This window comes from Mesoplodon bidens (genome assembly GCF_964165515.1).
Source record: "Mesoplodon bidens genome assembly, chromosome: 2".
NCBI lineage: Eukaryota > Metazoa > Chordata > Mammalia > Artiodactyla > Ziphiidae > Mesoplodon > Mesoplodon bidens.
In genome coordinates this window covers 174,068,593-174,083,833 of record NC_138177.1, presented here as the reverse complement: position 1 = coordinate 174,083,833, position 15,241 = coordinate 174,068,593, and the positions used below count along the sequence as shown (strand labels likewise).

The 15,241-nt window shown below is 54.3% G+C and overlaps 2 protein-coding genes across 3 annotated transcripts in view; both read left to right on the top strand.

The window, feature by feature from the left end:
• The window catches only part of PADI1 (peptidyl arginine deiminase 1), a 33,898-nt gene extending 21,373 nt beyond the window's left edge, over window positions 1-12,525 (top strand). Inside the window, exons 11-16 of one of the 2 annotated variants that reach the window (XM_081225840.1) lie at window positions 1,143-1,294; window positions 4,820-4,964; window positions 5,782-5,875; window positions 6,950-7,029; window positions 7,829-7,954; window positions 10,612-12,525. In XM_081225840.1, the coding sequence (XP_081081966.1) occupies window positions 1,143-1,294; window positions 4,820-4,964; window positions 5,782-5,875; window positions 6,950-7,029; window positions 7,829-7,954; window positions 10,612-10,845 (831 nt within the window). In that variant the 3' untranslated portion in view covers window positions 10,846-12,525. The remainder of the gene's footprint in view (window positions 1-1,142; window positions 1,295-4,819; window positions 4,965-5,781; window positions 5,876-6,949; window positions 7,030-7,828; window positions 7,955-10,611) is intronic. The other variant, XM_081225841.1, reaches the window with a different exon arrangement.
• A 263-nt stretch (window positions 12,526-12,788) lies between these two features.
• Window positions 12,789-15,241, top strand: part of PADI3 (peptidyl arginine deiminase 3) — a gene marked incomplete at both ends in the record, with an annotated part of 31,482 nt that continues 29,029 nt past the window's right edge. The window contains 2 exon segments of the mRNA XM_081215717.1: window positions 12,789-12,805; window positions 14,836-15,000. Of these exon segments, the coding sequence (XP_081071843.1) occupies window positions 12,789-12,805; window positions 14,836-15,000 (182 nt within the window).

Here is a 15,241-nt window from a genome sequence, read left to right as displayed (position 1 = left end):
TCATGGCTCTTGCTTTTGTGAGCCAGGTCCTCTCTTCAGGTAACGAATGTTTTCTGAACACCTACTGTGTGCCAGGCACAATGCTGCTTCTACACACAGGAGGGCGACAGGAGCCACTCCAGCAGCCGTGTCCTGAGTTCCAGACCCTCCCTCCTAGCTTTACACAGTTGCTCATTTAATCCACGTGGGTTCCTATGGATAAGTATGGATATCCATACTCCTATGGATATTATTATTCCCTCTTTACTGAGGCTCAGAGAGGTTAAGCAGCTTACCCAAGGCCACACAGCTAGTTAGCAGTGGCACCAAAACCAGAGGGGCTGCCTCCACGGCCCCCGAACTTTACCGCTAGGCTAACTTGCCTTTTGAGGTGGGTCCGGGTCCCAGAACTCACGTCTCTGCCTGTTTACTGGCCCCTGTCCCCCACCTCCAGGACAATGCCAGGGTCTGGTGGGGGATATGATGGGGAAGGTCCAGGAACTCATGCCCACACAGAGCAGGGACATTTACCCCAGCCTGGAGGGATCAGGGAGGAGTCCCTGGGGAGGTGACAGTGAGCTCTGTGGGGTGAGTCTGCATCAACAAGGGCCTGACCCCAAGACCTGGGCTTGACCTGGCCAGCGCCTTTTCCACTGTTCTCTGCTCTGTCTTTATCATTTCCTTCCTTCTACTTTCTTTAGGTTTAATTTGCTGTTCTTTTCCTAGCTGGAAACGGAAGCTAAGATTTTTCAACCCTTTCTCTTCTTAATATATGTGTTTAGAGCTGCGGCAGTTCCCTAGAAGTGCAGCTTTACTGGCATCCCCTCAAGTTTTAACGTGCTGTGTGGTTTTTACCTTTCACTTCAAAATACTGTGTAACCTCCCCTTTGATTTCTTCTTTGACCCGTGGGTTCTTTGGAAGTATGTTGCCTCATTTCCAAACATTCAGGGATTTTCTAGTTATTGTTCTGTTATTGGCTTCGGCTTTAACAGCACAATGCTCAGGGCACCGGGAGGATGTGTGAAAAGTGAATAGCAGTCGTTTTTCAGGGAGTGGGATTCCCCCAGGAGCACCCCTCGCTCCCCTACCCCAAGAGCTGTCTCTTCCTTTTCTAACTGACTCCTCCTTCTGGGGGTGGGTGCTCTCGACGGTTTTCCCCTAGGGTCCCGACTTTGGATATGTAACCCGGGAAATCCAGTTCGCTGGTGCCTCTGGCATGGACGCCTTCGGCAACCTGGATGTCAGCCCGCCAGTCACAGTGAAGGGCAAGGAGTACCCGCTGGGCCGAATCCTCATTGGCAGCAGCTTCCCCGGGTGAGAAACCGGGGCAGGACGGTGGTGGAGGTCACGGGAGGGCTCGGGGGACCCAAGGCAGCATCCACTCTCCAACACCCGCTGCCTCCACCACAGACACAATTCTCCAGTCTGAAAAGTGGTCTTAAGTTCCTGCATGGAATCTTAGAATAGAGTTCTAGAGTCACAGATCACAGAAAAGATCACAGAATCTTAGGAAAAAACAAACTATTGGCCCACGTTCTTTGGCCCTGCCTAGTATTTTATGAGCATAATTCATCACCAACATTAAATATACATACATCAGGAGGCTTCGTATAAAAAGCCAGATTTCTGACTTCTTTTGAAACATCAGAAGAGCGGGGAGGTCATGTGTAATCCAGGGCTGAAGTAGGAGATGGATCCGTTGACCTCTCCAGCGAGGAAATCAAAATAACTGTTGTCCTAGCAACAGCTAGAAAGGGTGCGGCTGTCACCACGAGGCTGACAGAGAGGTAACTTGACAGGTCCTACCCTGGACAGCTGTCATCTAGGAGGAAACAAGGTATTTAGGGTTTCGAGCTCAGACAGATAACAGCATCTGCTAAATCTCCCTAGTGGGTCCCCACCCAGCCTGTGGGCAGTCGAAGAATGGGGAGTGTAGCACAGGGATCCTAGTGCGATCCCCTGCTTCCTGCCTAAAGATTAAACCCACCCCAGGCCCTGGAGGTTGCCTTCCGGTTTGTGTGGTGTTGGCATGGAGCCCAGGCACGCCCCAGCTGGCGTCCCCAAGCCCTGGCTATCTGGTCTTGGGCCCAGAGCAGCCAGGCAGTCCTGGGAAGGTTACCCAGGCTCAAGTGGTGACCTTGGTGGCCTCACGGCTCTGGATCAGGTGAGGTGAGGCTTCCTGGCACCAACCCCAGGCATGAAGCCGGGTGCCCAGGCTGGGTGCCCGGGGCTGAGGTTGGCCAGGACAAGAGGAGTGCACTCACCTTGCTGCTGACTCATGTGCAGAACTACTCTGGGGCTGGATCCTGCCCACAGCTCTGGGGGCAGAAGGGCCTTGGGACCTCTGGGAAGTCATTCTGTGCTTCCGGGAGGGATCCGGGAGGAACGAGCACAGGCTTTGAAATCTAATGGATCTGGATTCGAGTCCTGCCTCTGCCACTTATTGGCCACATGATTTGGGGTACATCACCTAACTAGCGCCTACCACAGGGCCTGGAACATAGTAGGTGCTTGATTAATTCATTTAGAAATATTTATTGCATGCCTACTGATGAAGGTACTAGGGATATATCAGGTGACAAAGATGCATTATTAAATGGGCAAATTATTTTATATGTCGTCCCTCAGTGTCCTCCTCAGTGAAATGGGCTTATAAAAAAATCCCTGTCCTAGCTATATAATAGCCATTACTGGGGATAAAGGGTTCCCATTAACCAACTTCCGAATGTTTGGGTATCGTTTAGCTGGACGCCTGGCAGTGGATGTGCCTTGAAGTAGGTTGGAACTCAACGGATAAAAGTTATTGATCACCTACATGCCATGAACATGGTGCTTTACCCAGGTTACCTCCAGTAATTCTTACGACAGCCCTATGAGGTTGAGATGACTATTATCCCCATTTTACAGATGAGGAAGTTGAGGCTTAGATAAATGAAGTGAATGCATTAATTCGTGCATTCATTTATCAATTCAATAAATATTTATTGAGACTTCCTATATGCCAGGTTCGGGGCCCCATGCTGGGGATAAAAGAAACGTTCTGGAAAATCCCAGGCTCAGAGCAAGGACCCCGGATGGAACGTGTTTGGGGGGTCTCTAGCAGAGCTGGGCCTCACTCCATTGGCTACTGTGTTGAAAACCAGGAACAAAGCTCTTGGTGGACAAATGGAACCCCGAGGCTCAGGGAGGGGCAGCTACTGCCTAGGACCACACAGCAAGTTAGGGGAATAGTCAGAATTCAGATCTCCTCCTTGGACCCCGAATTAAAATCTAACATCCAGGCTGCTGTCCTGTGCTCCTGTCTTGGCTTCTGACCTTAGCAGTGAACAAAACAACCTACATACATCCTAGCAGAGAGAAACAGACAATAAGCAAACATAATAAATAAGTAAATCATCTAGTATGTTAGGTAAAAGAAGCGTTGGTGAGAGGCTGACCTTTCCCTGAAGGAAATGAGACAGTTCAAGATGTGGCTACTTGGGAGGAAGATGTGCAAGGGAGTGGAAACAACTGGTGCAAAGGCCCTGAGGCAGGAGTGTGCTGGAGACATTAGAGGAACAGCAAGGAGGCCAGTGGGGCTGGAGCAGAGGGAACAAGGGGGTGTGGGGGGATGAGGTCAGAGAGCTTGGTCCCGCAGAGTTCAGATCATGACATGGACCTGTTGGGGATTAAAAACAAGACACCCAGTGTGAGGAGCCTCAGGCAGGCGCACAGCAGGTGCTCAGCAAATGCCCCCTCCGTTCTCGACTATCTTGGGTTCTCCAAGCGCTGCTCCCCACATTTAAAACGATCTTGGAACAGTTCTGCCTCCTGGTGGCAGCTTTGATGTGACTCAGAGACCAGGTCTGATGCTTCTCAAGGCTGGAGTCATCTGGTCCATTCCCCTGCCTCCAGGCAGAGGGCTGCAGAGTCCCAAGGAGGGACTTAAAATAACAGAACTTTAAATATTAAATATTAAAATATTATATTAAAATAAACAGAAATACAAGAAAAATATTTTCCACATTCCCATCCCCTGAATCAAATTAGTGTTGTCTTGTGTCACTGCTTGTTGGGTCTCCCTTCTAGTTTTGTTGTTATATAGACTGTGGACTCTTACACAGATGTTCAAAAGCCTTACTATCATTCACAAATATGTTTGAGCATCTATTCTATAAGAGGTGCTGGGGATACAGCAGTGAACCTAGAGAAAAATCCCAGCCCTCCTGGAGCTTACATTCTAGTGGACTGCCAGGCAATAAACAAGATATCAAGTATGCCAAATAGTACCAAATGCTGTAAAGAAGAATAAAGCTGGGAAAGGAGTTGAGAGGTTGTTGTTATTTCCAAAGTCCACATAGAGAAAGAGGTGACATTTGAGTTAAACCCGAAGAAAGTGAGGGACATGGGGAGTGGGCAACAATTCCCACACTTTGGGAAACACTGGACTAAGCAGGGTGCGGCGTGGCTTGCCAGGTCCCAGTCACGTTTTGAACAAAAAGCTTGGTGCCTTGGGTAAAGAGTCAACCTCTCTGAATCCCAGGAATTGAGATGAGGGTCTTCAGTTCCCTTTGGCAGATGGAGGGCGCTCATTTGCCTCTCTTTTGCAAGAAGGGTTGGCAGGACCTTTCTGGCCTTGGGGAGGATGCTTTAAGGTGAGGGAGGGACAGACTCTCTTGGGCGATACTCAGGATGGACAGCGAGTTCCTGGGAGCACCTGGGCGCTGGGGCCAGGAAGCAGGGACCAAAGAAGAGCCATTCAGAGGGTTGACAGTGGGCAGGGAGGGGCTCAGGAAGTGCCTGCAGGGAACCAGCACACAACACGCACGAGGTGACCCTGCTCTTTCCCTCCCTGGCCAGGTCTGGCGGGCGGCGAATGGCCAAGGTGGTGCAGGACTTCCTGAAGGCCCAGCAGGTGCAGGCGCCCGTGGAGCTCTACTCTGACTGGCTCTGCGTGGGCCATGTGGACGAGTTCCTGAGCTTTGTGCCCACCTCCGACCAAAAGGTACATCCCCTCTCCTCCTGCCTGAGCTACCTCGGCCCCTCCCTATCCTGATGGGTGAGGATAGGGCAAAGGCACCTGAAACTAGCTCACCACCTCTGTCCATAGAGAGCTTGGAGTCAGGGTACCCTCTGGGCCAGGTGGTGTTAATCAGGGGGGACTTCCCGGAGGAGGTCAGAGCCCAGGAGGGAACTCGTTCGCTCACTTCTCATACACTCATTCTCACACTTACTGGGTGTTTGTTCTGATCCAGACCTCTCAGTCAAGACCCAGGACTGACACTGGTAATAATTGGAAACACTTACTGAGTACCCGTGAGACGTATGTGTTTTAATGCATTTAATCCTCTAGCAATCCCATGAGATGGGTCCTATTATCATTTCCTCCATTTTATAAATAAGGAAAATGAGGCTCAGAAGGGCAATTAACTAATAGGGTAAAATTCAGACCAAGATGGTGGGCTCGGGACCAGCAATGTCAACCCCTCACCACCTTGCAGAGGTGATCAGGGAGGGTACAGCCCGCAGGGAGCAGGCAGCCTGGGAGGGGAGGCTTCCCAGTGACCAGTGGTTGAGTTCCCTGGTGTACAAAGTGGGGAAGGTCTTCCAGGAAAAGAGAAGGTTATGGACAAAGGCCTGCAGGTGTGAACCAGCTTGGAGGATTGGGGGAAGTGCAGACAGTCCTTTGTGGCTGGTGGGGGGGATTGAGGGGGAGTGCCATGTGCAGTCTGGCCTCTGAACTCAGGCCCCTCCTGAGTTTGGGGTTTCCTGCATCGGGGGAGAACCTGTCCACTGAGCTGCCCTCCCATCCTCTGTGCCAGGGCTTCCGGCTGCTCCTGGCCAGCCCCAGCGCTTGCTTCAGACTGTTCCAAAAGAAGAAGCAGGAGGGCTACGGGGAGGCGGCCCAGTTTGACGGTGAGTGCCAGTGAGCCCATCCCCCTGCCAGACCATGCCCTCTCGTTGCCAGCCCTGGGCACCATTGATGCTTGGCATGGCTGTGCTCTGTTTACAGGCCATTTGTCTGCCAGCTCTCAGCTCAGAGTCCATCACTGATTTTCCCAGCACCTTTATATGGGAGCAAAGGGTGAGGGCTCTCCCTTTCTTGGGCCAGGGATGGAAGCCTGGGTGGCCTCCTCCATCCACTGGGTTGTTCCTGGCCACACCGCAGGGGAAGAAAGGAACAGGAAGCCGTGAGCCTTCCCACGTGCCTGTCCGCGCATGCGCTTTCGTGCTCTTGCCCAATCAGATCGTTCACGCCCTTCTCCTTATCCCTTTTCATGGAGGAGAAAACTGAGGCTCAGAGAGGGGAAGCGGCTTGCCCAGGGCTACACAGCAGGGAGCAGCAGGACCAGGGGCTCAAGAGAGGGAGGGGTGAGAAGCCAGGAGGGTGGTCGGGGCCCCTCTGTGGACCTTCCTTGGGGAATCAACAGACCCTCTAAGGGCCTGGTTGGCCCCCTTGAGCACCTCCCCCTTCCCCACCAGGGATCTCAGTGTTCTCACCTGAGGAATGGAGCATTGGAAGGGATGTGGCATAGCCTTCAGCAAAGATAGACCTGGATTCAGATCCTGGTCTTGCCACTTGCTGACTATGAGATCAAGGATGTGTTCTGAACCTCTCAGTGCCTCCATTTCCTCTTCTCTGAATGTGGGGTGATAACTAACCTGGCCTAGCACTGTTTTAGAGATCAATAATAAATATGATAGGAGGCCCAGAGCACAGTGGGTGTTCAATAACGGTAGCTCTTCTGTAATTATTAGGCTCTGAGCTCAGGCGTCCCTTCCCAAGGAGTTTATAATCCATCACCAGGATTTACTTGCAGCCAGAGCTTGGTCCCATCAGGGTTTCCAGTCTCTGGCTTTCTCTGTCCTTGCTTCAGACCCTGACGCTGAGGTGGGAGAAAAATCCTGGCCCGGATTCTGTGCAGCCCAGGCTTGAGGTGGCCCCAGGCAGTATTGCCTGAGCTGGCTGTGGTCTTCTTTCTCTTGCAGGGTTAAAGCACCAGGTGAAGAGAAGCATTAATGAGATGCTGGAAGACAAAAGACTCAGGAATGACAACCTCTATGCACAGGTGAGGGGGGTGGAGGGTGAAGCAGCCCCAGGAGCTGCCGGGGTGGGGATGAGGGGTTCAACCCTGGGCCTCTGACTCTCCTGGGGGCTGCTGAGACCTGTGGGTTGGGTAGGGCCTCTGCTCTTGGGAAACCCACAGTCTGATGGAAGAGACACAGCCATGCCAGTCCAGTGGGGGAGATCTTGCCCCCATTCTGGGGAAATGATGGGTTTCAGCGGAAGTAGAATTGAGTTCCCTGAGAAGTCTGGGGAGATGGGAGAGATGTGGTGGGGAAATGGAGCCCTGTAGGGGCGAGGGCTGGGGTGGGTGGGAATCAGGGTGACCTGGTGAGGAGATGGGGTGGAAGGAGGTCCCAGGAAGGGGCGGGGCTAATGCCTGCCACGTGCCCGGTGTAGGCCTGGCATGGAGTCCTGCTCAGTAGATGGGAGGAGGCCCCATGCTTCTCCCCAGTGGTGCCCGACACTTTTCTCCTAAACAGCTGAGCTGGGCAGGAGCATAAGCCCGGCTGTGGTTGGGACAGTGTGTGGTGACGGCAAGCACTTTTTGCAACCAGAAGCTGCCTGGATCCAAACCCCAGGTCCACTACTTCCTAGCTCTGTGCCCTTGGGCAGGTCACTTGAGCCTCAGTTTCCCCATCTGCGGTAGCAATGGCACAAAGCTGTTGTGAGGATCAAACAAGCTAAAGGGTGCAGAGGGCACCTACGTGTCGGGTGCACAGGGCCCGACACGTAGCAGGTGCTAAGAAACGTTGGATTCTTCCTGGCTCCCTGGGTACCTGTGCCCCTCCTCCCACCCTCAGAGCTGCATCGACTGGAACCGGGCGGTGCTGAAGCGGGAACTGGGCCTGACTGAGCGGGACATTGTGGACATCCCCCAGCTCTTCTTCCTGAAGGACTTCTGTGCAGAAGCCTTCTTCCCCGACATGGTGAGAGCGTGGAGGGAGGACAGGTCATTTCCATCCTTGGTGCCTGGCGGGGTCCTGCTGGGCGGTCGGTTGGAGGTCCAGAGGAGAAGCCGTCCCTATCCAGGGGCAGACTGGCAAGGAGGCTGGGAAGGGCCCTGCGGACCTCGCCAGTGTTTGCTTTTTGGGGCAGATATAGAAAATCTCCATCGGTAGTCCCCAACCAGGGTGATTTCTCCTCCCCCCCCCACCCCGCCCCGGGCACTTTGATTGCCACGCGAGGAGGGTGCTGCTGGCATCTAGTGGGTGGAGGCCAAGGATGCTGCTAAACATCCTACAGTGCACAGGGCAGCCCCACAACTAAGGGCTTTCCCCCCCAAAACTGGAAAATGGAAGCGTGGTTGGGTTCCAATGTTTCAAGCTTTCGCTTCTGGGTCTCAGCTGCCTGTTCTGCTCCCCAGGCTGGCACCCCACTGTCTGCTCCCCAGAGGGATCCTGAGTTGGGCAGGGGTGGCAGGTGGCAGCTGCCACCCTGGCTGTCATTAACTCAGGCACCTGACAAGCAGATGAGCAGATGTGATCTCACCAATGTGGCCCCTGGGAGGGGTCTGAGTGATGCTATTGGCACAGCCCTGCCCACAGTGCCCAGTAACCCCTTGGGAAAGGATGTCGGGGCATTGGCTGCAGTGAGCGGTGGTGCCCTAGGATGGGAGACCCTCCTTCTTCAGCCTGGGGCCTTTACTCGAATCCCTGTCATTGGACCAGCCAGTGAATCCTGGGGTCCTGATTGGAGGCCAGTGGATAGGGTCGGGCTTCCCCTGACCCCTCGCTGTAAGGTCCCTGCAGAGACCTCGCAGGCAGGGCTTCACAACCTTGGTTCTACCGATATTTGGGGCTAAAGAATCTTTTGCTCTGGGGGTTGTCCTGTGCATCCTAGGATGGTTGCAAAATGCCCCGGAGGCAAGAGCGCCCTAGGTTGAGAACCACTGCTCTAGGCCGGTGCTGTCAGAACTTTCTCGGGTGATGGAAATATTCTGCGTCTGTGCAGTATGACCTGGCTGCCGCCACATGTGGCTACTGAGTGCTTCAAATGTGGCCAGTGTGACTGAGGAACGGAAGTTTTACTTTCATTTGAATGTCAGCAGCCACATGTGGCGGATGGCTACTGTATCAGACAGTGAAGCTCTAAGGGGTGACCTGCCTCTGGTTCTGGCTGAGCGTGGGGCAAGGCCCATGACCGTGGTCAGCCCTGGGCTGCGGCCTTGCCCTCCCCTGCTGGGAGCCCCTCGCCAACACACAGCCCTCCGTGGGAATCTCCCAGCTCCAGTCCAGGCCCAGCTAGAGGATCCCAGCATGTTCTCCCTGGAGGGCCCTTAGGGACCACTCAGTTAACCCCTCGTTTGTCAGAAGGGGAGAGAGGCCCTCGGAGGAGCGTGGTTGACTTGCCTGAGGTCTCCAGCGAGCAAACGGACCCACCTGCGGTCTCCTGAGTCCTCATCTAGGAGGAAGCAGAGCCAGGCTGGCAATGGTCCTGAATACCGCTCCCTGTTCCTCTCCCTGCCCTTTGTCCCTCTGTGTGCCCCACTCCCACCCCCCATGTTCTGGCCCATTAGTGGGCAACCAAGCAGGTCAGGGCCAAGGTCATGTGACTGACCCCCACGGGACCCTCCAGCTCCATGTTGGTCCCAGCCGTGGACGGCCCTGCGGGGCAGACTTGAGGGTGAGGGGCTGGGACGTGGAGAGTGTAAGGGCAGCCCACCCTACACTGAGATGACCCAGTGAGTCAAAGAGTGTCCCCTCTGAACACCAAGGACAGCTCCTTTGGCCATCTACTGGGCCAGAAGTTACCTCTAAGAAGCCTCCATACCCTGCCCTGGGCAGACTTCCCTTCCCTGGTGTTAGGCGCCCCTGCCAGGTCCCCCAGCCAGGGAAGCAGAAGTGTCATTGGAGATAAACCCAGGTGCCCCCAAGGGCTCCCAGCCACTTGCCCCAACTCCTTAGCACCCCAGGCAGCCACAGTGCTACACTCTGGCAGAGTAGAAAGAGCATGAGTTGTGGCATGAGTCAGACCTGAGTCAAATTTCAGTCTCCCTGTTCTCTGGCTGTGTGGCCTTAATTATATTACTTAACCGGTCCAAGCTATGGCCTCGGAGGGAGGCTGTGAGGTTTACGGATGCTATATCTGGCACGTAGAAGATGCTCAATAAACGGTAAGTATTATCAGGGCTTCCAGGAATGGTTGAGCTTGGTGTGTACTGCACAAATAAACACACCACACCTGTGACATTCACACCGTGGACCTTGTAGGTGGATACATTTGCTGTACAAGTTTTTGGCAGATAACGGTAAAATCTTGTTCTAACAGTCATTATAATCTACTTTTCTGATAGGTGGAGGAAAGTGTTGGAGGAAGGGGTGACTTTTATTTATGTGAAGTTACCATGTATGTTACTGGCAGCCCTGCCCGTTATTAATGCTCTCTTCCAACTACGGATCTGTGTCTTTTCTGCTTCCATAGACCTTAGTTCTTGAGCGAGTGCCAGCCTTAGTGGCCCGGAGATGCTGGCAAAGATGGGACAGGCCCTGGGGATGGGTCTGCCAGAGCCAGAACCCAGAAGGGGCCCCAGGTGTAGAGCATCCCCAGCTAACCGGGTCTCTTTCTTGCCTTGTCTCTTCTACAGGTGAACATGGTGGTCTTAGGCAAGTACCTGGGCATCCCCAAACCCTTCGGGCCCATCATCAACGGCTGCTGTTGCCTGGAGGAGAAGGTGCGGTCCCTGCTGGAGCCTCTGGGCCTCCGCTGCACCTTCATCGATGACTACTTGTCCTACCACAAGCTGCTTGGAGAGGTCCACTGCGGCACCAACGTGCGCCGGAAGCCCTTTCCCTTCAAGTGGTGGCACATGGTGCCCTGAGCCTGCTCCCCACCCGTCATCCTCTCTCCCCACCTGCCAGGGAATCCCGCCAGGATAAGGAACCTCCACCTGGCTTCCATCCTCTTGGGGGAGCCTTGGACGCTTCCCCCTGTGTGCCTGCAAGTGTGCTGGTCACTGTGGGTACCAGGATACAGGGATGGACACCGCACATCCTCACCTCTGGCGTGGCCTACAGGGCCTGGGGCCTGGGGTGAGGGCCCTGGGTCTAGGCCACCGGTGGCTCTTGTAAGATCAGGAAGGGGGATTTGGGCCCCCTTTTTCCTTTTCTGGCTATCTTCTCCTTCAGGGGGCCCCCAGGCTGTGATCTCCTAGCACTCCTCAGCCATATTTATATAGGCAAATAAGGACAGGAAAACTCAGCGTCTGATGGCCTGTTTCTTTTTTTTAAACATCTTTATTGGAGTATAATTGCTTTACTGTTTTAAAAAGAAAAAGCAACAAACGCCCTTTAATACCTGACTCCCTCCTCAAGGGTGCTTGTTACCTGTTTGGAAAGCCTTTAGTTACGCGTGCTGGCTGCTTCCAGCTCACAAACGCTGAGAGGCCAAAGTGAGGCCCGAGGAGGGCACACGGAGGAAGGCTGGGCAGGAGGCGAGGAGGCCAGGATGGCAGAGGACGCTGAGGCACGGGGATAAAACCTGGGACCTGGCCTCTGCGCCCTAGGCCTCCCAGGCTTTAAATTTTGGACTCTGGATGTGATGGGGTCTGGCTGTTCCAGATGCAGCAAGGAGAGGGGGCCCAGATGTTAGAAGAGGGTGGGGGGGTCATTAGGTTATCTTTGAGGGTGGGGTTTAATTTCCTTTAATAGTCTTTAATTATTCCCCTTCGTTCTGCCGGCAGTGGGAGGGAAGGCTCGCCCAGTCTCTCTCAGCAACTCAGAGACCCTGCATGTAGCTTGGGTTTCACCTGTGAGTAAAGCCCCATGGCAGGCCCGTGTCCCCTCCCACAGAAGGCAAGGCAGAGCTGCCATGGGAATTTAATAGCCTGGCCCCAGCTGAGGTCACCGGGACATGCACAGGCAAGCTGGCCTGGCCGGAGCAGGGCGAGAGGTGGCCCCTGCCCCAGACAAGCATGGGCAGGAGGGAACCAGCCGGCCTTCTTCTCCCACAGCCTCTGGGCCTCTACTGTCTGGGTTTTCTCCCTGGCTCTCGGTGAGATTTAGATTGAGCCACCTGCCCTTAAACTCTTTTAGCTGTGCAACACTTAGCCATCAGAGGCTACCACGGAGACCCAGCATGTGAAACTGATGAAAACAGAACTGCTCTGGTTTAAGGTGGCGAGGGTGGTGTACGAGGATCCTCCCCTTCCAGAAGGTTCCGTGGAACCCCGTTTGCAAGCCCCTGGTCTAGCCTGTGCACTTTCTGCTCATAATCATGATGCCCCTTAGACTGAGCCAAGAGGAGAAGGAATCTCTCCGTCGGCCAAGGGTGTGCAGCCGGGGTTCCCCAGGGAAAGCACTGCGGGTGGGAGGGGAGTGGGCATTGCAGAGAGACGGGGGTGGTGGCACTGAATGCGGGGAGTGGCATCGAGTGCGGGGAGCTCTGGGATTGCTGTTGGGCTGTTTGGGGGGGGGTGTTGCTGACGTTCCCTGTGAGAATGTTCCAGGTGAATGGTCGCCTCCTTTCTGATTAATAAAAAGGTCAACATGCATCTCTTCAAGTGGCTGCCTCCTTAGCTTCTGTCCGTTGGGCCGTGGGGAGGGGGGGGAGGGGGGGAGGGGGGAGGGGGAGGGGGGAGGGGGGAGGGGGGAGAGGCTCTCAGTCCCACCCACTATGCTACCAGCTCCTTGGCTCAACTTCCACTGGCCACGGGCAGCTCCTACCCAGCTGGGAGAGCCCCCAGGGCCAGCGCCAGGCAGGCAGGCTGACGCAGCAGGATGGCTGGCACACGGCCATTGCCGGGAGGCTGCCTGCCCTGCTGAGATGGCTATCGGGGGAGGGTGGGTCCTCTCTCTTCATCCCTCTCCCTTCCCTGGGCTATCTCCTCCATCTCTCAGAGGGCAGGCAGGCTGGGCCCTATTGGCAGAGTGGGAGAGTCCCCAGCAGGACTGGTGCCCAGGGCCACAGGCCAATAGAATTCCCTTGCAGTCCTGCCTCTAAAGCTCCTAAGCTAGCCAGCCTCAGTGGTCGGATTTCAGGGGCCCGGAATGATCACCCCTCTCATCCTACATACTTGGTGCTGCCTCAGGTTGCTTCCCTGACACTCACTCCTCACTCATTCACTTTACTTTAGATTGGTTGTGGACTAAGGGGCAAAAAGTCGCTGCCCATCAGTCATGGACACTTTAGTCTGAATGAATCACCCATCTCTCTCTAAAAGCTGGCATGTAGTAACTGGGGAGAAATGAAAGCATGAGTCTCCCTCCAAAGGGAGATCCAGGGCTCTGAGCTGGAGGCTATCCTGTCGCCGTCACAGTGGGCCAGTGCCCAGAGGAATGCGTCTGCTTCCGTATCTGTTCCCCAGCTGTGCCCACAAACAGGCTATGGAGCCTGCCTGGGGCTTCCTCCTGAACTCTGACTCTTACCCAGAGCTGAGTCAGCCCCCGAGCCCGTTTTACAGCCAAAAAAGTGAAGGTGTCCCTGGACCCAGCAGCCCAGCAGCTCTCCTTGAGAAGAACATCCTTACCAGAACCTGGGATATAGGGGTGCCCGTCTTAGAGTCTTGCTGAGATCCTTGAATTGGTGTGAATGCACTAGCCGGGGACTCTGGGGGAGCAGATCTTGGTCCTCACCCTGCCTCAGATTGTCAGCATCACCAGGGAAGAGGGAGGAAACCTCTATTCAGCACCTTCTGAGCCTTTGCTGGACAGGGTGTGTCCCACCATTATCTCTGCCAGGGCTGGTGAGTAGCCACATTTTCTACGGATGAGGACACCAAGGTTGCAAGAGAGGGGACATAACCCCCAAGGCCACACAGCCAGTGCCTGGTGGCGTCTGGGTCCAAACCCGAGACTCCTCTCCCCAGAGCCCTCACTCTTTCTGTTTCAGGTGACCGAATGCCCCTCTGGGCTCAGTTTCCCCACCTAACGAGTGAGCCTTCCTACTCTGACATTCTAAGCTCCTCCTGACCAGAGAGGGTCTTCACCCTTATCACTAACCCCTTCCAGAGGCTTTTGGCATTCAACAGTAATAACAATAACAACAGCATCCCTAATAAAATAATACTGAGCTCCACACTAGAGCTCTACCCACGTGTTCCCCTTTAACCCTCATAACAACCATTTTTCAGATGCCAAAAGTGAGGCACAGAGCAATTAAGTGACTTGCCCCTGGTCACCCAGTCAGGATGTAATTGAGGCAGGGCTGAAATCCAGTCCTGCCTGCAAACTCCATGCTCTTCAGAAAGAAGTTGGGGCTCCTCAAAGTGCTTCAAAATGCTCTAGGGGTGCTTGTAAAAAAAAAAAAAAAAAGACTCCAGACGCCAGGCTGCTTATCAAATTGGAGGCTGGGCCTGGGAATCTGCGTTTTCATCAGTTCCTCCATCAGGATAGAGAAACTCCCCACTAAAGCCATGATCTCTGAAAATGCAGAAAAAGGGGTGAAGAGGCTGAGTGTGGAAAGCAAGGAAGGTCCCCTGATCCATACCCTGCATCTCTGCATGCCCCCCAGGGTCCTGGTGCCTTGGCAAGGTACTCATTGCTCCCCTGATCCATACCCTGCATCTCTGCATGACCCCCAGGGTCCTGGTGCCTTGGCGAGGTACTTACTTGCTCCCCTTAAAGTGAGAAATTAACTCCCTCTGCGCGTGGGTGGGAGCAACAGGTTCCTATGCAAATATTGGGTTCCTTCCAGCCAATCCTGAGCTCTTGGCTCTGGGAAGCGGCTGGGCTTCCAGGACTGGAGCCAATGAATTAGCCTCTTGGGCTGGAAGGGAAAGGCCAAGGGCTTTTATTTATTTATTTATTTATTTGTATTTATTTATTTTTTAACATCTTTATTGGAGTATAATTGCTTTACAATGGTGTGTTAGTTTCTGCTTTATAACAAAGGCTTTTAAACCACATGCCAGGGGTTTTGTGGCCCAAGCCCAGCCCAAGGCTAGAACGTCTCTGCAGAGGATCGTGGGAGTGTCCCTGGAGCACCTCACCAGCACCGTGTGTGTGGCTGGTGTGGAGACCCTCGTGGACATTTATGGGTAAGAGCCAGAAGACTGGGGGTTTGCAGGCCCCTGGTGCTGACCCCCTGGGCTCTCCCTGCGAGCTGTGTGGGGCTTCCTCAAGGCTCAGGCCTGACTTGGCTGCCCTCTCCTGAGCCTTGGCCTTGGCATAGCTGCCAATCATGGAAGCTTGGGTCCTCGTCTTTCTCAACCAGGGTTCTTATAGAGCCCCAGCTAGGGGGTGTTAAGTGTGGGAGACTGAATGGGGGTAGAGAGGCTT